The 22,091-nt window shown below is 46.0% G+C and overlaps 1 protein-coding gene and 2 pseudogenes across 1 annotated transcript in view; 1 reads left to right on the forward strand and 2 right to left on the reverse strand.

Moving 5' to 3' along the window:
* The window catches only part of LOC136652318 (collagen alpha-1(XVIII) chain-like), a 38,422-nt gene extending 19,181 nt beyond the window's left edge, over positions 1 to 19,241 (reverse strand). The window contains exons 1-9 of the mRNA XM_066629252.1: positions 19,122 to 19,241; positions 18,223 to 18,341; positions 9,924 to 10,034; positions 8,209 to 8,277; positions 5,495 to 5,560; positions 3,873 to 3,953; positions 3,536 to 3,592; positions 2,641 to 2,814; positions 69 to 428 (exon numbers count right to left, since the gene is read on the reverse strand). Of these exons, the coding sequence (XP_066485349.1) occupies positions 69 to 428; positions 2,641 to 2,814; positions 3,536 to 3,592; positions 3,873 to 3,953; positions 5,495 to 5,560; positions 8,209 to 8,277; positions 9,924 to 10,034; positions 18,223 to 18,341; positions 19,122 to 19,140 (1,056 nt within the window). The 5' untranslated portion in view covers positions 19,141 to 19,241. The remainder of the gene's footprint in view (positions 1 to 68; positions 429 to 2,640; positions 2,815 to 3,535; positions 3,593 to 3,872; positions 3,954 to 5,494; positions 5,561 to 8,208; positions 8,278 to 9,923; positions 10,035 to 18,222; positions 18,342 to 19,121) is intronic.
* LOC136654842 (5S ribosomal RNA) lies at positions 7,902 to 8,018 on the reverse strand (annotated as a pseudogene).
* LOC136654450 (5S ribosomal RNA) lies at positions 11,882 to 11,998 on the forward strand (annotated as a pseudogene).
* Positions 19,242 to 22,091: the final 2,850 nt, after the last annotated feature.

A 22,091-nucleotide genomic window follows, 5' to 3' on the forward strand; every position in this document is an offset into this window, starting at 1 on the left:
TCCCATCATCCCATTCTTATAGTATAAAGCCATAATCTCTTCCTAATGTTTTTTATGGCATTGGTTACCTTTGACCCATCTTTTCCTGGAGGCCCTTGTGCTCCTGGAGGTCCTTCCTGACCAGGGAAGCCTGAAGGTCCTGGTGGCCCCATGTGGCCTGGAATACCTGGATGTCCATCAGGGCCTATGATTCCTTGAAGCCCATCTGCCCCTGGTGGTCCTGGAACACCTGGTACCCCTGTGGACCCAGGAGGGCCTGGCTGGCCTGGTGCACCAGGTAAGCCTGGAGCACCTTGCTGACCTTCATGCCCTGGGATGCCCGGAGGTCCTGGGGGTCCTTCACGCCCTGGATAACCTTGAGGTCCAGGAGGTCCAGGGTGCCCGGTCATACCCTGTGGTCCAGGGATACCTTCCAGGACAGTGACTTCCTAGAAAAATAATTGTGAAATTAGCAAGAGTAAGGGCACAACCCTAACCAGGTCTACTCAGATGTAAGTCCTATTGTGTTCAATAGGACTTACTCCCAGGAAAGTGAGATTAGGATTGCCTAAGTGAGATTAGGATTGCCTAAGTGACTGAGGAAAAGTTGGTTCCAGTGCCTATGGGAGGCCGATAACTTAGGGCCCAATCCTATCCAATTTTTCAGTGCGCGGCACCCTGTGATGATGGAGCAGTCACAGAGTCTTCCTCAAAGTATGGGAACATTTGTTCCCTTACCTTGAGGCTGCATTGCAGGTGCATCAGTGCTGGAAAGTTGGATAGGATTGGGCCCTCATTTGTCAAACAAAACAACTCCACAGAAAACCAGAACTCAGACAAATTGCACATTTTGAAGAATGTGCAAGTTTGGACTATTTTCTGTTTTCTTTTTAGCACCAGGGGGTGTGCATGAGCATTTGCGCACTTAGCCCATCCCACAGTTCCTATCCTGATCACATGCTCTCCCAAACACTATTTTCAGTTTTAAAAAGCTTCACCTGAAATTCAAATGAAGCTTAAAATAAACTAAATAGCATGCAGGAAGGTGCCTGATTGGAATAGGAACCACAGCAGAGACTAAGCACAAAAGCCATCCACCCCATTGCCCTACAGTGGTGCCACCCCATTTTGTACCTCCCCTAGAGACATTGATAAAAACGGGAAATTAACCCAAGCCAACGTGTAATGTGTAGCTTGGGCCTAAGGCCTAGTTCTTACTGAGACAGTAAACTTAGGTTTAGGTTGAACCAGATTACAGATATGGACTCACTTCCCTGAAAACTCTTCCATACAATTGTTGCAATGTAGTCATAACATCATCTGCAGGACACCGGGTATGGTGTATGGTCCAGTGGGTAGATATCTCAGAGAGGCTACCTGTCTCAGATCTTTATTCATTACCTGTTGAGGTATGTCTCTACCTAGTTCTCCCCCCCCCCATCTTCCAATGTGCAAGCAGCTCTCTTCATGAGCTCTGCCAAGCTGCATTGAGTTCATCATGCTATGAACTCTCACTCACACAACGTGAATAGCGCTAGATTTCCCTGCTCCAAAATCTAGGACCTGTACTACTAAGGTGTGTGTGCTTTTAAATAGCAAGTAAAGTGCTTTTATCTTTTGAAACATTTTCACTGCCTCTTCTCCTGTATTATTGTTAGTAGCAAAGTTGTTTCTGTACAGAAAGGGTGCAAGTATCACTTTAACACAGTTTAAAGGGGTGCAAAGGGGAAGTGCAGGGAATCTGCCCCTCACTGATGACTGATCATTAACACCTTCATTGCTTATCTCTCCTCAGTCTAGGGCACTTACCACAAACATTTTTCTCCTTTCCCAGCTCCAGTACAGGAATCGAGGAGATAATGCAGAGAAGCACTCAGAGTAGCAGACTCACGTGAGACAAAGGACAGGATGGGATGAATGTTCATATTCCTCCCTCATATTTTTCTTTTAGTGTTGAATAAGACCTTCACCCCAGCTTTATATATGAATATACTTCAAAATAAGTAAATATATGCAAACACTTGCTTATGTTAGACCAGTCACAAAATACAGTTTCTCAACAAGGGATCCAAGAGCTAGTAGGGCACCCATTGAATGAGAAAAAAGTGCACAGATCTCACCCCATCCCAGTGTGTCTTTTTTTCTGTAATGATATGTGGGGGGTGTCAGCCAAACCATGCTAAATTATGTGCTTTCTTTGACTGCAATTCCATACAGACCTTCCTGGGAGCAACCCCCACTGAACACAATAAGACTTGCTTCTGAGCAGACATGCATAGGATTGCATTGTTAATCAACCACTCATTTTTGGAATTCAAAACCTGGTATGTTTATTTCTCCAGCCCACCTAAGAGCCTGCCAGACCACAATGCATGGTTGGTTTGCTGTCTTTCTCTTGTGGGTCACAAGTTGTGCAGGCCTGTGGTAAGGTGATGTCTAAACTTGTCCAAAACCACAGAAATATGCATACAAGCCTCTATGTTTTTGGTTTCGTTTTCTTGAATCAGTATTTGAAATTTTGTGTGTATGTGTTTGTGTGTGTATATGAGGAAAGCACGAGCAGTTCTGACCTCACACTGAAGGATACATTTAACTCCTGGAAAAGAATTAGCCCTGTATTGCAGATAATGATACATTCCTTGCAACCATGCCACACCTCACCTTTTCAGTTTTGCCATTTCCATCTCCGGAACCAGCACATTTTGATGTTACTGGAAGGGACAGGCCTGGTGGTCCTGGAGGCCCTGAAGAACCAGGATGGCCAGGGTTGCCCACTTGCCCTCTCTCCCCTGGCAGCCCTCTCTGTCCTGGAGGGCCCTGGTCACCTTTGTCTCCCTGTCACAGAAAAACATTGGTAATGAGGAGTGTAGCATGGATTCAAGCAACAGAGCCTGAGCAGAGAATCATTCACTACAGTGCCTTTCCCTGGAAACTTCATGGAACAGAATTCTGCACACAAGCCTGGATGCTTGAGTAGGGCGCAGCTGACTACAACTCATTGCCCTTTGGGGTGCACTTTTTATGAATGGCCCAGGCTTGTTTGGGAATTTCATGCACAGGGGGAAATGTGATCCACATAAATTCCTTCCGCAGTCAGTCTTTGAAACTAGGTCCCATTGAACTCTCAATTAGAAACACAGTATGGCACCAAACCCTCAACAGGACACATTGTTTAGTTTGGCTGTCTTCTGGTGCTCAGGGTTGCTGACTCCTCCCCTGCAGACCTTTCTCCATGGTTGTGAGTAGCTCAAGAGGGTCAGTGCCTCTTAGCCGGAAGAACAAAAGGATGGGGAAAACTGAACCTGTTGAATTGCTGACCATTATGAAACTGTTAAAGACACAGAGCTGTTTGGGGAGAGCAAAAAATGTGTAGATGTGGCCTTATCTGCACTGGGGGAACACAAACTTTATTTTTGTTGCCTTGGGTTGGTTTCCTAAGGCAGTTCCTGAGTCTGAAGCCATCTGTTGTATATTCAAGGTTGGCTCAACTGCAAACTGGCCTTGATTCACCCTAACCATAGCAATCCAACAGGGTGGAAAATAATTGAATGCACACCTTTGGACCAGGATGGCCTGGTGCTGCTGGACAGACACACTGTGAAAAATCATTAATCTAAGGAAGACAAAAAAAGAGACAGATATTCATATGTGGAAATCATCCAGCAGTCAGAGATGACATGTGCATTCTCACTCCTAGCCCAATAAAAATACTCACAAGGTTCTGATTTTTTAACACATGTCCAACTTATTCAGCCAAATAATTACCAACAAATATCATACCAATAACACTAAAAAAAAAGCAACAACCAGAACAATGTCCCTGGGCAATAAGCATCACTTCTTTACACACTTAAAAACTCACCTCTCCATGTAACAGCTGAACTCTAGCATACCTGTTCTGCAGCTGAATTCTTTCCAGTTGTGGATTGCTTAACTGAAGGTGTCAGGAGTTTTAAGGTCTCTTGGGAGGTCTCCTACAATACAAGATGATGACTGGACATAGTTCTTTCTAAGGTACCTCATGAGATCAAGTCTCCCCTTCTTCCTCCAGAAGAAAGATTTAGGGCCCAATCCTAACCAGTGCATGCTGGCTCACCACCGGCATGCAGTGTCTCAAATGTGCCGTAAGGCGTGTTTACAGGCCCTAGCACCAATGGACCACTGGTGCTATACCAGTGCTGGCTGGCATTGAACTAGCACTGGCAGAGTACCGAAGCTCCGCTGCTTTGCGGTCGCACGGACTGCCAGGCAGCGGAGAGGTAGGTGGGGGCAAGGTGGAGGAGGGGAGGAAGTGTTCCAGGATGGGGGGAGACAGAGGGAGGTTGGGGAGGAGGCATGCTTGGAGGAAGGAATTGGGTGGGAGGGAAGTGGGACTGTTGGAGCAAAGCTGTCCACCTGACAGCTTTGCTCTGAATTCTACGCCAACCCTTGGGTCATCATAGAATTGAGTAGCCCCACTGCAGGGCTACTTGCTTTACCCAGGGGAAGGGGACAAAAATTCCCCTTCTCCTGAGGAGGTGGCAGTGGCTGCCTGGGGTGTGCTGGATAGAGCGACAGCCATTTTTGGCACCACTGCAGCCCTGTGTGCTGGGCAGCTCAGGATTGGGCTACCCGTTAGCAAAGACGAATGGGAGAGATGAACATGAATTGACAGCAGCAGACAGGAAGAGTGGGAAGGACAATATGTGGTGAGACATGGGGATACCATGGAGCCAAGCCTAGGAGAGGGGAATTAAGGGAGTAGTTTGTACCCAGGCCCAGGGTCAAATAGGGGGCCCAAGAGCCAAAGGAGGGGCCCCAGAAATTTCCTGGAACTTTACATTTTCCTATCTACTCAGACTTAGTTGCCCACACGGGATGTTGGGGACACTACCAGGAGCGTGTGATTGCAGCTACTGGCAAATTATATACACTGGGCCAAGGAATGCATACACGACACTCCTTAGCACAGTGTCAAATGTGTAGCACACAGTGTCAAACTGTAGCAGACCAGTTTCCTCCCAGAAACTGGCCTGCTACTGTAGCTCTTTGGCTTGTGGATTTGCTTGCCATGAAGGAGTGTATAGGAGCTCAGGGACACAGCTGCAGGACTACAGCTGCTGTAGAAGCATGTTTTGGTATACACAGAACACTTTCCATTCTAGTGTGGATCTAAATATGATGATGCTAATTTTCTGCATGATTTTCTATATTTAAAATATTTTAGAGAGACTTAGGAGTGTATTTGGTTTTCCGTATGACTGTATTTAGCTGCCAATGCCACACGGATGGGAAGATCTGGGCTCCAAAGACTTTTCCAGCTGTTTCCATCCTCCTCCCACCCTGTTTCGCCTTTCCCTGCACCCATTTTGCTCACCCGTCACCACCCTCCCCAGCTCTGTTTCACCCCTTCCCCTTTGCAAAGGGGTTCAAAAGAAATTTTGTACCCCCTGAGAAAATTCCTCTCAGAGGCCCTGCATGGAGCAACGTGTTCTCCAGTAGCTGGATGAAGTCTTCCCCAACAATTTTTCTTTACCTGGAGAATAGGGATAGTAGTAGTCTTGGGGGAGAAAGTGGATGAGGTCTCCTCCTCCGTTATCACCTGCCAAAAAACAAAACATACACTCAAAAAACATAGATCAGGTACACCGACACACCCTACGACAAACAAGTATCAAACACCAATTTCTTTGCCCCATCAGGTTTCTGTATTGGGGAGCCTGCAGCATCTTGACCACATGCCACAGAAATAACTGAATAACCTTGCTGCTAGAAAACAGCAAAGAGCTGACCAGTAATTGAGGGCTCCTGAATTGCCTTGGGTTGCCACAGGCAAGAAAGGTGGGGTAAAACAGGTTTAAAATAATAATATAAAAAATAATACTTTGTATTGGCAACCTTCAGTCTCGAAAGACTATGGTATCGCGCTCTGAAAGGTGGTTCTGGCACAGCGTCTAGTGTGGCTGAAAAGGCCAATCCGGGAGTGACAATCCCTTCCACACCGGGAGCAAGTGCAGTCTGTCCCATGTCTGTCTCCCTGGCTATGGGCCTTCCTTCTTTGCCTCTTAGCCTCAGACTGTTGGCAAAGTGTCTCTTCAAACTGGGAAAGGCCATGCTGCACAGCCTGCCTCCAAGCGGGCCGCTCAGAGGCCAGGGTTTCCCACTTGTTGAGGTCCATCCCTAAGGCCTTCAGATCCCTCTTGTAGATGTCCTTGTATCGCAGCTGTGGTCTACCTGTAGGGCGCTTTCCTTGCACGAGTTCTCCATAGAGGAGATCCTTTGGGATCCGGCCATCATCCATTCTCACAACATGACCAAGCCAACGCAGGCGTCTCTGTTTCAGCAGTGAATACATGCTAGGGATTCCAGCACGTTCCAGGACTGTGTTGTTTGGAACTTTGTCCTGCCAGGTGATGCCGAGGATGCGTCGGAGGCAGCGCATGTGGAAAGCGCTCAGTTTCCTCTCCTGTTGTGAGCGAAGAGTCCATGACTCGCTGCAGTACAGAAGTGTACTCAGGACGCAAGCTCTGTAGACCTGGATCTTGGTATGTTCCGTCAGCTTCTTGTTGGACCAGACTCTCTTTGTGAGTCTGGAAAACGTGGTAGCTGCTTTACCGATGCGCTTGTTTAGCTCGGTATCGAGAGAATGAGTGTCGGAGATCGTTGAGCCAAGGTACACAAAGTCATGGACAACCTCCAGTTCATGCTCAGAGATTGTAATGCAGGGAGGTGAGTCCACATCCTGAACCATGACCTGTGTTTTCTTCAGGCTGATTGTCAGTCCAAAATCTTGGCAGGCCTTGCTAAAACGATCCATGAGCTGCTGGAGATCTTTGGCAGAGTGGGTAGTGACAGCTGCATCGTCGGCAAAGAGGAAGTCACGCAGACATTTCAGCTGGACTTTGGATTTTGCTCTCAGTCTGGAGAGGTTGAAGAGCTTTCCGTTTGATCTGGTCCGGAGATAGATGCCTTCTGTTGCAGTTCCAAAGGCCTGCTTCAGCAGGACAGCGAAGAAAATCCCAAACAAGGTTGGTGCAAGAACACAGCCCTGCTTCACTCCGCTTCGGATGTCAAAAAATAATACTAAATGCCACATTTAAAGTGTGCTGGTTTTAACTGCAGTTTTACAGGGTGGAGACAGGAATTCTGGCTGCAGTGAATTAAAATACAACAAAACATATGATGTGTACACTCTGGGGCTGACTTGAGGCAAGTTTTGATTAGAAAAGTGCTTTCAGCACTAGGGATTGGGTAGGGGATTAGAGGCTATGGAGTTTCAGCTGGGTCAAGTGTAGCTCCTCTTGGTTAAGACCACTGATACAATAACCTCTCAGAATCCTAAAAAAGACATGCAACCAGTCCTGGCATCAGGGAATCATATGGACCCAGCTGATCATCAGACCAGCACCATTTCTGCATAAAACTTCTTTAGCTGTTTGTTTAAGACAGGGTTCTCCAAACTTTTTGCCCAGAGGGCCGCATCAAATATCTGGCACGGTGTTGAGGGCTGGAAAAAAAATTTAAATATAAAATTTATATAAATAAATTAGAGATGGAACTCAGATGAGTAAATAAATGAATGAATGGGTTCATTCATTCAATCTCTCTGGCCCTTAGAACACGCTACAGACACAACCAGAGCATAGTTCCTGTCACGTTTGGCCAAGTGGGCCAGAGGCTTTCAGGGGACAAGAGGATGGCTGCAGGCCAGACAGATGCTTGCCGTGGGCCACATCTGACCCCCAGGCCGGGGTTTGGAGACCCCTGGTTTAAGAGAAATGAGAGAAAAGGAAGCAACTGTGTCTTTCAATGACTCAGAAAGCATGATCTGGGTGGAGGGACTGTTCAACAGCCAGGGACAGTACTTTTCTGTACATTTTCCTAGATCTCTGTGGAGGTCCTGAAATGGTTGGCAACCTTCAGTCTCGAAAGACTATGGTATAAGCCTACAGCACCCAGTATTCCCAGGCGGTCTCCCATCCAAGTACTAACCAGGCCTGACCCTGCTTAGCTTCCAAGATCAGACGAGATTGGGCATGTGCAGGGTAACAGTTGCTGTCCTGAAATGCTTCTTTGAATAGTCCAGCAAAATACTGCACAGTATTTCTACACCAGGATAAATTTGACAAGGAACTCCTCACTGTGAGAACAACTACTGGATTATACAAAATTGCCAAGGCAAGATGCTCTTTTCTAGCAGTGCTGCATGGATTCTCAAATTAGGAAGACCAGAACCCTTCATTGACTCACATTAGCCCTTTGGTGGTGTCTCTCTGTTGTTACTGAAGGCAACAATGAGACTGCAGCCTCCCCTTTTGTCTGAAAGGTGAAGAAAAGAGGAATAGTTAGTTCAGTCTCTGGGAAGAATGAAGAAAAGTACTTTCTAATTGGATGCAAAGTACAAGCCACTGTAAACCATTATCTAGTCCTGTCATCTTCTTTGTGACTGTTGGTTCTTGTGATTCTCTTTTGGGGATATCCATATTACAGATTTAAACAGTCATGCATTCTTTCTTTCCAGGGTACTGTAGTATCTTAAAGAAACCAATAGATCCCTAACAAAGCAGTCAATACTTTAACAGACATTTCCCAGATTCTTTGAGAGAATCTACAGATGATGTCCCTGACCTGTGGCTATACGCCTCCCCAAATCTCATGCAGAAGGCAGCAATCCAGCCTCTTACCCTGCTTTTCGACTGAGAAAACATTGAGATTGTAATGGGTTGGCAGCAACACCGATTGTAATCTCACCTGTTGTATAACAGTGGGGTTAATTCCAAAGAAAATGGCTGGTGTGGAAGCAGTCTGTTCAGCCAAATGAATCTCTCATGCATCATATTTAGTTGAGAGAAGACTTTTGGATAGAATCATGACTTTGCAGCACATGCGTATGTGTGCCTACTATGAAGTAAGTCCCACTGAGTTCAATGCAACTTAATCTCAGGTAAGCATGTACAGGTTGAATCTCATTATTTGTGAGGGTTCCATTCCAAGAACTCATGTGGATGGCAAAAATTGCACTAAAGCAAATCAATTTAAAAAACAAGGTCCCTTTGCTCCCTTGCTCCCTTGTTTAAAAGGGTCCATATTAATTATTATTATTATTATTATTAACAGTATTTATATACCACTTGATGCCCTGATGCCAGGACTGGTTACTCCCTTGCTCCCTTTGCTCCCCTGTTTAAAAAACAAGCTCCCTTTGGTGATTTAAAAACAGCCTTGCTGACCTTTTGAAATGCACACTGAGGCATTCAGTCTCTCTCCAGGTGCTTAGGCTTCACTAGGAGGAAGCAATCCCTCCCTTCTCCAGGAGCCACAGTGAGGGGGAAAGAATGGAGGTGATAATCGCTGCCATTTAGCCTTCTTTCACTTGCTTAGGGGGAAGGGAGGGGTTTGCCTTGTGCCTGGAGGGAGAATGATTGATGGATTGTCAGCAGGCTGCCCTCTCTCACATTAAGGAGGCTATTGTTAAATGACTGTTTTCCTTTTATTTAAAGGACCCTTCTCATCAGATAAATGAGATAGAAAAATCAGTGGATAATTAGGTTATACCTGTAATCACCTGCATGACTGTCTTTCTACAACAGTAAAAAGCAGTTTTTTAAAACTGTGATTTTAAAGGGCTGCATTTTTCCCCTTCTCCAGGGATCAGCACATTCCTTCTCATTTGCAGCGGCCATTTGTGTTGAGTCAAATCCATGTATAAAAAATCTGTGTAAAACAAGGTTGGACCTGTACAGAATTACTTAGCCATGTTTGTTCAGAAGAAAGGTCCATTGAATTTACTTCCAGGTGAATGCGCATAGGATGGCAGCCTTAGAGATGGAGATTAAGCAGATAGTAGCAACTGTGTGAGCCAGACTTCCAGCACTGAGGGACAAAAGCAAGTCCGCAATCCACTTGTTGCAGAACATTAGGGGGCTCACCAGTCATCCTGCCACCCTCTTCCCCACTGTTGTTACCTGTATCTCCAGAAACTCCGTATCTCCTTCCTCAGTGCTACCTTCAAAGTCCGTGAAGAAGGGAAAGCCAATGTCAGGAGACACTTCCTCCTTGTCAGCTGCTGAGGTGGCCTGCAAAGACAGGGGGCAAGAGAATTTGTGTCTATCTACACTCTGACCGGGCAGAATATGGATGCCAGTTGGAGATCCATATTATACTATACACAGGAAGGGGACTGCTGAGTGCTTTTTTGCATATTAATCTTGGTGCTGGGATGCAGGAAAGTTGCATATTTTGCTAGGTCAGAATAATAATATTAGTGTTTATTTTTCCTATCATTACAGGTGGGAAATTTCACTACATCTCTGAAAAGAAAAGAAACATTAAAATGCTAAGGCTCAAGCCTACCTGGAAGTATACCCTTTGGATTCAGAAGTTCCTATATCTAATCCTGCCTGTATAGGGATTGGCTGTGGTTTCTCAATGGTGATAAATAACTCTGCACATGCTCAAGGCCAATCTAGATTTTATTATTATTAATTCGATACCCTATTCAATTATAAAAATGTTTTTATTAAATCACAAAGTATTCCAATTAAAATCATTATTCACACGTACTTCACATCTTCTAAAGCCTTGACACTGAAAAAAGTTGTGGGTCTGCACATGGGCTCAATCTAGGCTCTCAACAAGGAATGGGACGGTCTAAGTTAAATGATGGATAAAATAAACTTAGTAACATGGCTTGCTCCAGGAACAGCAAGGCAGGCATTTGCCAGCAAAGGGTTTCTACACAAAGAGCACTGCAACAAGTATTTAAAAATAGCATATCAACAATTTGAAGTGCTCTAATAAAAAAGACAAACTACAAATATAATAACACGAGTCCTGAATCACTACACAACTAATAGCTATTCCAAGTCTAACAGAATCTGCTAGTTCATCAGTATCCAGGCAGCCCAAGAGAATCCCAGTTGCTTCAATAGCTCCTACTTTTCACTGTCTTGTCATTTAGGGAGGTGGTGTGGGGCACTCTTAACAAAACACTGTGGTGTCAAGATGCTAGAGCGTATGTGTGTGTACTTGTATGTACAGGTATGCACACGCAGACACACTTTGACTACAGGGCACACGCCTATAAATGAAAATGCATGAACGCTACAGCCTCGTGTTATGTGCAGGCTGCCATTTTGCATGCTCAGTTGGCAAGCTTCATTTCAAATGCTTGATATCCTAGTACTGTATAGTACAACTGTGGTTTTCTGATAAAGCTTTAACCAAAAGAACAAACAGTGCCTCTGTCAGCTGTCTTTAAAGTGAGAACAGAGTGTATTTTCATTCATTATATGATGGGGGTTTCTCCCATTCTTCCTACCAGTCAATGTTTGTGACATGTATTTGGTTAGTGATACAGCGGTTTCAGGGAACAGAGGGTGGACATAAGGGGTGAAGGCTGAAATTCTCTACAATACATACCTGAGAGTAATTCCCATTGAAGACAGTGGACCTTACTTTCTAACATATGTACGCTGATTCTGACACGTTAGTTGTTCAGACAACAAAGGTCTCAGAATACCAAAAGCATGTGTTCAGTCTGTTTCAACCAAACTTAATAAGCCATTTCTGCACAACATTGCATATATGCAACAGGGACCAAATATGTACACTTGTGGGTTGGGCAGCAGTGGGTGAAGTGGTTATGCCTGTCTTCACCACATTTCATTTGAGAAGGATTCTGCTCTTTTTGTGCTATTGCAACTGGGGAACTAGGTTCTTTTTGAGAGGACTTTGTGCATTCTACTCATCTAGTTTCTTTCCATGTGTGAGGGGTTTTAATTCTCATCTTTTGAAATGTTATCACTGCCACTGGGGGTTCAGGAATTACCCTGATAGGTGGGCCCTAAAGACATGGGTCCTCAACCTGACTGACTCCTGGCACCATCCTGATCCTTATAGCAGTCTTGTAAGATAAGAAAAATGCAAAAACTGTTACCCTGCACATGCCCGATCTCATCTGATCTCGGAAGCTAAGCAGGGTCAGGCCTGGTTAGTACTTGGATGGGAGACCGCCTGGAAATACCGGGTGCTATAGGCTTATACCATAGTCTTTCGAGACTGAAGGTTGCCAACCATCCCCACTTTGCAGTTGGGGAGCTGGATCTATTTTACCTAAAATCAACATATAAGCTAATGGCAGATGAGTTTTGTGAGAGACCTTGTGATCCATAACTGACCTACTTTTTAAAAAAGCTGTATATAAATATCCTTAATAATAATTATCAACCTCAAGTACCTAGGAGAGAGAACATTTCCTGCCTGGAGCAATGGAGAGCCACTGCCAAACAGTTTCAACAAGACTGAACAAGATGGTTCCATAGTCTAATAATACAGGGCAGCTCTTGTGTACATGTGTGTGTGTGTGCACAAGAGAGAGAGAGAGAGAGAGAGAGAGAGAGAGAGAGAGAGAATTTTCACCAGCTCTCAGTTAGCTCTTGAATCCAGACTTTTATACAAGACCTGTCATTCAAAGCCTATCATTAGAATCCTTTTGGAGAATTTTTGAATAGTGTCTACCTCTGACAATGTGTTTGAAGGTTCATATTTGTAAGTCACAGGCCTGCTTCACACATTCATGCTTATCCCTTGCATGTGTGAATGGGCCGTCACAGATTCAGCCTTCGGACCACCTCAGTCACATAAGCATATATAAAACTACCTTATGAATGAATGGAATTGAATTGGGTCATTAAGGACACAATCATATCCTGCGCTGGGACAGGCAAGCCAAGAGGCTGGTGCTGTATGCAGCGCGGGATAGTGGCCCAAAGTGGCTCAGCCAGAGGTAAGGGAAAACTTTCCCCCTTACCTCTAGGTAAGGCACCCTGGCCCCTATGGGTCTCCTGAGGTGGCACAAGTCAGGGGAGAGCAGAGCAGGTTGAAACCACTCCAAAGTCCCCAGGGAATGGAGGTTGGGATCTGGCATAACTGCTGGGTCTCAGCTCTACCTCCCGCTCCCCACCCTGCCCACCCTGGAACACCTCCCTTCCACCTTCTCCCCGCCCTCCTCCCTGCTTGTGTCAGCCTCTGAGCCAGTGTACCTGTGCATGCCAGCCTTGCCGACTCCCGAGGAGGTGCAAATGTGCCTTAAGGCACATTTGCTACCCTCCTGGGCGCCTATGGATTGTGTCCTAAACCAATGAACATACCCCTGCTAACTGGGCAAAGAGCACCATTTAAAGTGTGAGTTTTCTTACAGTTAGCAGGGGGAGAGCATGTGTCTCTATTCACGCCAGCACAGTGTCTTTTCCAATGGCTTTTGTTAGGGTCTCCCTTGTGTCTTTTTTGAAATTTATTTTTTTGAGGCTCTGAACACCTTTGGGGTAGAAAATCTATTTTCTCATTGCTTTTGCTATGTAAACTGCCTTGATAACATTTTGTTGAAAAGTGCTAAATAAATAAAGTAATACAGTAATAATAAAGTACATAATGACCATGAGCTGATGCCATTAGATATCTGTGTCTGTCCTTCATGGCCCTCCATGTGGATTTGTTGATTTTTGGATGTGCTGAGTTAATAAATACTCCTATTGCTTCTCTTGCGTGGGTGGATTAGTCATTCTATCCAGATTGCCTTTCTCCTTGTTCAGTACATTTGCATGGGGTGCTCCCTTTCTGCCAATTGCCTTTTGACAAAATTAAGCCCTGTCCATAGAATGAATTTCTGATCCATGCGCCATGCAAGGAGGGAGGAGAGGAATGAAGGCTGGGCATGCCAGCTCAGGTCATCCTGTCACAGCACCCAAGGATTTGTTGTGTCTGTCAGGGCTCTGATAAGATAGCAGGAAAAGGGTAGTTTGGTGTGGTGCAGAGAGTGAGTGAGAGCACGACTGTCACAGACCGGGGGAGCTGGCCTTGGGACTTTGGCCTATCTGTGTCTCCCACCTAAAGACCACACTCCAAGATTAGGAGCTGCCTGGGTCATGCAGCCTGGGTCATGTCACCAAAGAAGCCCAGCGTGTATTGATGGGGTGGGGGGAGAAGCTATGAGGTACCTGCAGGGTGACAGCCAGAAGAGAGCAAGGAGAGTAGTATACCTTGCAGAAGATATGAATGCACACACAGCTACAAAAACACTTTTGCACTGGCATTCATAACCCCTAAATTACACACTGGTGCTGGTCTACCTATGAGACTGACTGAGCTGGTCACCTCAAGCAGCAGGCTGGGAGTGCCCACCTCAGTTGACCAACTTGCCTCCACTACTGCCGCTGCTGCTGCTCCTCCTACATACAACACTCTAGCCCAGGGGTGCCCAAACCCTGGCCTAGGGGCCATTCGCGGCCCTCGGGGACTCCCAGTCCGGCCTGCAGGGAGCCCCCAGTCTCCAATGAGCCTCTGGCCCTCCAGAGACTTGCTGGAGCCCATGCTGGCCTGACGCAACTGCTCTCTCAGTGTGAGGGCAACTGTTCGACCTCTCACGTGAGCTGTGGGATGAGGGCTCCCTCCACTGCTTGTTGTTTCATGTCTGTGATGCAGCAACAGCAGTGAAGGAAAAGCCAGCCTTACTTTGTTGCAAGACTTTTTATAGGCCTTGAGCTATTGCAAGACCTGCATCCATTCATATATAAGTTCCATCTCTAATATATTCATTTATGTAAATTTATTCAAATTTGAAATGTAAATTAATTCATTTTTTTTTGCTGGCCCCTGACATAGTATCAGAGAGATGATGTGGCCCTCCTGCCAAAAACTTTGGACACCCCTGCTCTAGCCCATCACTCTCCTCTCTTCCCTCTTTTGTTCCTTCCCCCATCCTTTTCCTCAAGCAGCAGGTTAGCACTCAACTCCACTCACCCACTCACCTCCACTCCTTTTCCTTTTCCCACTCCTTGGATTGGGAGACAAAGGGTGCAATCCTAACCAACTTTCCAGCACTGATTTATCCACAATGCAGCCCCCAAGATAAGGAAACAAATATGCCCTTACCTTGAGGAGGCCCCCTTGACTGCCTGCCCGCTGCAAGATGCAGTGCATGTCGCATTGGCACAGCTATGTCAGTGCTGGAAAGTGGGTTAAGATTGTGTCCAAAGTGTGGTGCGAAGAGTGGTGGGATAGAGCATTCTGACCCACTGCTCTTCTCTACTCCACGCTTCCTCTTCTGCTCCATCCCTTTCTTCTTTTTCCAATCCAGCGAACAGAAGGAGCTAAGGCTAGTACATCACCAGGTTGGTGGTGGTGGTGGGAAGGCTGCATTTAGCACACAGCCTCAGATGCTGCAAAGTCTTGACCTGACCAGAAGTATTAAGATCTCTCAGCATGGTTAGAATGATTACTGCACCTCCATAGTCTTTTAACAGCTCACAGCCAGGAGAAACTCCTCACTCCTCACCAACTTTCACACAGAATGGAAGGAGGAGATTATTGTTCATCAGGTGAATTATTACAGAGTCCCAGGGTATTAACTTAAGTTCATACATTCTCCTTCTGGTGCCCAGGCTCAACATACTAGTTCAAGTAGGAAGGTGCCTACATGTACTGAAACAATTACACTTTCCTGCAAAGCGCACTAAAAGATGTGACCTTTCAGATAACTTCATATGCTATATGCATTCTCTATCAACATCTTTTTACTCAGGGAGTGCAGTGGCAGGACCAGACAAAAAGTTGGGAAGGGACACAGAAGGTGCATTTCTGGAGGGGTGAGTTTTGTCCCACACGTTGGATTTCTGAAATAAAAACAGTACGCTGTATTTTACAAGAATGCTGTCATGCAGAACATAAATGACTCTGAGCCCATGGGGAAGCTGCTCTTTTATACATATGGGAGATAAGAAATAAAAGTGCTCCAAGTACATGAAAAATGTTTTTCCTTCAAGTAACCACAGGATCCTAGCAATGGAGCAGGCAGCGGGTATGACCTACGTGACTGAGGAGCATATGCCTCTCCTCATCCCTTCCTCCTCCTCTGGTGCTGCATAGGAGAGAGTGGAAAACTTTTAGAAGGTTGGATCCCCCCCTCCACTTTTACACATTTATAAGCCTTGTCCCATACTTGCCCCATACGAGTGTAAACTCTAGTAATCATTATCATAATTATAAAGCACCTAAAAAACTGCACGAGACCAATTCTTTTAAGGTTGAAAATATGCACAGTTAGCAGGTGGTAATTATTCTGGATTGTCCCTTTCATGAAAAGGATCTGATCTTGTGTATGTGTGATTGACAACATACACAAATATGCACACTATTCTTTGGTTGTGTCCTTTCTCCTGCACGCACTCAGTTCTGTGTGAATTCACACCCAGGATCAAAACACAGACCACCTCATAGGACACATTCAGGCCCATCACCCATAGCCAGTGCAGCACAGTGGCTGTGACCTGAAAAGGTCCTAGCTTATATCTCACCTCAGTCCCGGATTCTTACTAGGTGGTCTTAAGTAAGTTGCTTCCTCTCAGCCCCTGTCTTCTTTTCCCAACAGATATGGGGATAACAACACTGAGAGCCTGACTGTATAGGACTATTATGGTCTACTGTGATGATGTGTAACACTATAAATTGTGCTAAATAAATGCTACGAGCTGCTGTCACTCTGCTCAATAATCACCCAATGTACCCATGTTTGTAGGTGTTGTAAAAAAGTATTAAGGGCGCAATCCTAATCCCTTATGTCAGTACTCACCAGCACTGACATAAGGGCAATGCAGCTCTGAGGCAAGGGAACAAACTTTCCCTTACTTTGAGGAGGCCTCCGTGAGTGCCACTCAACTGCAGGATGCAGCACATGTCCCATTGGCACCGCTATGCCAGTGCTGGAAAGCACTTGACATAAGGGGTTAGGATTGCACCCGAAGCCGTTTTATTCTTGGTCCCAGGGTGGTTCAGCAACAAGGCTGGTTGATGTGGCTGCCCTGAGGCTGGGATGAGGTGGTAAACTGGCACGGACAGAGCACCCAATGCCTGCCCTGCCACTTCCCCTGGCCCGCCACCTGCCTGCCCACTTCCTCACCCTCTTCTTTTGTGTTGAGAAGAGGATAAGGATGAGGGGATTACTTCCTTCTCCAGTGTTACAGCCATGACTGTGGCAGTGGAGCTGCAGAAGATCACTGTAGGGAGTGCTTGGGAAAAGAGCCCTGTTTCCTCCTCCACTGCTTCTAAGCTAACCAGGCATCAGCAGAGAGGCTTTACTCCAGCTCAGCCACTTTAGAATTAGCAGCTAAGGATAATGCTGAGATGTTCGTGTAAAGGAGGTGGGCATGCATGGGTCCAAGGCTAGCTGGCATGGGCAGCAGAATGGGGGGGGGGAGAAGAACAATGGATCGGCTGTCATTTCAGGTGGCAGATGAGTTTGGGCTGCCCCCACTGAGCCATATCATTGGTCCACTTAACTTAGGCCGCAATCCTAACCAATTTTCCAGCCCTGACATAAGGGCAATGCAACTCCGAGGTAAGGTAAGGGAACGAACATTGCCTTACCTTGAGGAGGGCTCTGTGACTGCCCCTCCAGCTGCAGGATGCAGCACATGCCCCACTGGAACAGCTATGCCAGTGCTGGAAAGTTGGTTAAGATTGCACCCTTAGCACTGGCTGACAGCAGCCTGCTATCAGATAGCAGCTCTCCAGGGTTTCAGACAAGTTTTTTCCCCAGAGAGAGCCTGGAGCCTTTAGCATGCAAAAACAGGTACTGAACCACTGAGTTACAGCTCCTCCTCCTAAAGCTGTTCTCTCCCTCCCCTACAAACAATAATTTTAGATACCCTCCAAAGGTACATTGTCCTGCCTTCTTCCTGGTGAGGCTCACTTGCATTTAGCAGCCATGTGACAGCCAGAAATTTGACAGGTGAAGCTTTAATCTGAACAGAGATGTAGTCATGGGGACAGTGCATTACCTGTTATGTTTTATTTTATTATTTATTTATTTTTCACATTTTTATACCGCCCTTCCTCCAAAGAGCTCAGGGCGGTTTACACAGCTGCTCCTCCCCTCTTTCTTGTCCTCACAACAACCCTGTGAGGTAGGTGAGGCTGAGAGAAAGTGACTGGCCCAAGGTCACCCAGGAAGCTTTGTGGCTGAGGGGGGATTTGAACCTGGATCATCCAGGTCTAAGTCCACCTCCCAAACCACTACACCACCCTGGCTGTACCACCAAGAGGCATGTTTTCTGCCTCTTGCATTGTTGCTGAAGGCACCAAAGACTTCTCAGGTGAAAAGTTGGGTAAAAGAAGTTTTCCCAACAACTACAGTTCACTATTTGCTTGATTAGAGAATATCAAGTACAATCTGCCCAATACTCAGACAACATGTGGCATTTTGCTCACCCGCTCTAGCGTTTTTTCAGTTGCAGTGGTCTCCTCTGCAGGTAAGTCTGGCATACTCCAAGGAGAGGGGCTGCTCTGGATTGTCTTCTCAGGTGGCTGTGTCTCATCATCTTCCTGTTCTGGGACAGCAAAGGGAAAACAGTTAAGGGGCTATCACCATAGCAGAGTATCCAGCCTGTAAAGGAAAAGGCTTCAATCTGCCCACAGAAGAGAATCAGCAGGATTGGGATGGCACTTTTGCTTGCTTCTGTCTTACAGTTCTAGTTCATCTTTCCTCCTTGGATCTCAGAAGAGGGTGCACAACAACCTTGTGTAGTAGGTTAGGCTGAAGAGCAATTTGTTCTAAACCTCAGGCCTGTGTAGGTCTCAGTGTGCAGGACTTTGACTACAATCTACTATACACCACTGTCTCTCCCTGGATTCCCTTGGCCAGACTCCTGCACATTTCAACACTGAACAGGTAGAAAAATCCATAGGTGCAACCTTCCTTCTGTACTGTCCTATGGTGCAGTAGATGCTTTCAGAGATAAAAGCTTTGTACATCACTGCATCACCATGCAGGAGAAAGCAGCACCTGTTGAATGCCTGCCTGTCCTACAGCTATGTAGAAACCTGGCAGAGGAATGGAAGTCTGATCAGGACACAAAGGTGGCTACCCTAATTTCTAGCTCCCAATATCTTTTGTTCCAAATTACTAGGCTTCAGTCCCATGCACACTTCCCTATTCTATACCTACATGTACCCCAACCAACTCCATGCCCTCCACTATTACAAACACTGGATGGCACTCCCTCTCAGATGGAGCCTTCTGCATTCCCCCATCCTTCCAACCCCCTCCCTATAGGGGAGCAATGGAGAGGGAGAAAGGAAAGGTTTGTAACCATATCTTTTCCACATACCTTGGGGGGACGTAGACATCACAACAGTGGTGGTTACTGCTGTGGTTTCCGCATCTGAATTTCCAAAAAGCCACCAGCTGCCATATTGAGCAGTGCTGGGGGCTACAATCAAGAAGAGGCAGAGAAAAGAGAAAGGCTGAGCTCCCCTAACAGTCTCCATGTCCTTGTCAGCTCTCCAAGTCTCTGACACCCTAACCTTTGGCACCTGTGATCCAGGCTCTTATCAGCCTGTGTTGCCCGCCCATGACACTCTCTCTGCCAATCAGCTCACATCTCCTTTCAATGCAGTAAATTCCCCTTGGTTTCTATAAAGGACTCCTGACAAAGCACTCCACTGGAGTTGGGCAGCAGCCCACTTGCCCTTGTTGTAAAATTATCTCCATTCTAGCAAGACTCCTGATCCCTTTACCATCTCCACATCTCCATGTAGATGGAGATCTTCCACATTACAACTGCTGTAACAAACAGCAGCATAACACTGATGCTTCCCCCAGAAAATACATCACGTGGGGACATTGCACATGCTCCACATAGCACCAGTGTGTCCACCAGAGAGTTCACAGTGCATGGTGCATGCATCTTGGGAAACTTGGCTCAACTGCAGCCATTTCAAACCACTGTGCTGTGGCACACTAGTGTGCCACAGGAATTTGGGAGAAGATCATTTATTAGTAGGGCCAATGGGGATGTGAGCCCCCCACTAGCAGCATGGTGTGCCTTGTCAATTGTCAAAAACCTGATGGTGTGCCTTGACAATTTTAGTGCCTTATCAGTGTGCCACAAGATGAAAAAGGTTGAAAATCGCTGCTTAATTGGATATCCTACATGCACAAATCCTGGCGCTAAAGGACGCATGCACACTTGTGTGTGCCATCCATACATTATGTGTTTGCACAGTGTGTTTCCCACAGTAATTGTAATGTGTGAAACTGTTTGGGGGGGGGGAGAAAACAGAGGGAAACACTCCCCTGTGCCACAAAGAGAAGGGCTTCTTTTTGGTTTGGGTAGGGGAAAGTAAGAGGTATGAAAGGGAGTTATGAAAGGATTTTTACCTCAGAAAACCTTGAAGAGCAGAGCTTGAGGTGCACGCAAGAGAAAGGAAAGGGGTTGGAATTAACAGGTATAACTGACTGCAGACTAGCTGAAGACTAAAGGCCCAATCCTATCCAATTTTCCAGTGCTGGTGCAGCTATGCCAATGGGTCGTGCACTGCATCCTGTGGTGGGGTGGCAGTCACAGAGGCTCCCTCAAGGTTTGGGGACATTTGCTCCCTTACCTCGGGGCTGCATTGCGGCTGCACCAGTGGTGGAGAGTTGGATAGGATTGGGCCCTAAGACTGGGAAGGAGGATTAAAAGTTCTCTGAGGCAGCTGAGAGAAGCAGCACTGTTTACCCATTCTGGAGTCAATTCATCCTGTCCTTCGCCACTGAGTGGACAACTCACTAAGTAACGTACAGACTAAACACCATCTACAGGCGTCAGTGAGATGATAAGGCCTTGGTGGAGTGAGGATACCTGTTTGGGTTTAGAAAACCATTCAAGGCTGCCTTGAATCATGGCTAGCCGCACTCTTTTGTCTCTGGAGTGAGGGACAGAGCAGGGGGATGGGGATGGATAAGTGTAGACAGCCATGATTCAAGTCATGATGGAGTCATGATTCTTGACTCCAAGAACCAACTAAGGAAAATGAAATTTACTCCACGGATGTTTTTCACACTGGACACTGCAAGAGCTGACATATGTGGCAAAACCACATACTATTTCTTTGCTATTTTTATTTCATTATTCTTCGCAATTCTTCATTTGCACACATGTAAAATAAATATTTCAGATGTACAGTATATAAAATTACAGCGTAGATGTAGATGGGCCCAATCCTATCCTATTTTCCAGTGCTGGTGCAGTTGTGCCAGTGGGGTTTGACCTGCATCCTGTGGTGGAGGGGCAGTCACTGGGGCCTTTTTAAGGTATGGGAACATGTGTTCCCTTACCACCAGACTGCACTATGACTATACCAGAGCTGGAAAGTTGGATAGGATTGGGCCCTGTGTCATCTTTATATTGAACATTCCAAAATCAAACTGATAGGACCAGGACTACATAAATCTATATAAATAAAGAGAAACTTTATATCTAACCTGCTGTTGTCTACAGTCACAGATATGGGAACACAGTTATTTTTATATATCCGTTTATTTTATATTAAACATTTGTTACTGCTTTCCCGCTCCTTAAATGGAGATGCCTAAAGTGGCTAACAGTTATTGCTGCTATATACCCCTAGCTTTGCACACCAGTGTTACATGCTTGGTGGTGATCTCTTTCTCCAGTAACGCACAAGTGCTTATTTTAGCAGAAGTTTAGACGCAGAATAAATTCCAAACCAGTGTTTTTCTGCCAGTCACTCAAGATAATCCAATAACACTACAATGAGATCACTGAGAGTAAAGTCATCTGACATGCTTCATTTAAATGTCTTCTCATGCATCTGTTTCATTGCCCATACATGTGGCAGAGAGCTGCCTTCAACTTAAGAACATAAGAACATAAGAACAGCCCCACTGGATCAGGCCACAGGCCCATCTAGTCCAGCTTCCTGTATCTCACAGCGGCCCACCAAATGCCCCAGGGAGCACACCAGATAACAAGAGACCTCATCCTGGTGCCCTCCCTTGCATCTGGCATTCTGACATAACCCATTTCTAAAATCAGGAGGTTGCGCATACACATCATGGCTTGTACCCCATAATGGATTTTTCCTCCAGAAACTTGTCCAATCCCCTTTTAAAGGCATCTAGGCTAGACACCAGCACTACATCATGTGGCAAGGAGTTCCACAGACCGACCACACGCTGAGTAAAGAAATATTTTCTTTTGTCTGTCCTAACCCGCCCAACACTCAATTTTAGTGGATGTCCCCTGGTTCTGGTATTATGTGAGAGTGTAAAGAGCATCTCCCTATCCACTCTG

The sequence above is a fragment of the Tiliqua scincoides genome, chromosome 5, assembly GCF_035046505.1.
Source record: "Tiliqua scincoides isolate rTilSci1 chromosome 5, rTilSci1.hap2, whole genome shotgun sequence".
Taxonomy (NCBI): Eukaryota; Metazoa; Chordata; class Lepidosauria; order Squamata; family Scincidae; genus Tiliqua; species Tiliqua scincoides.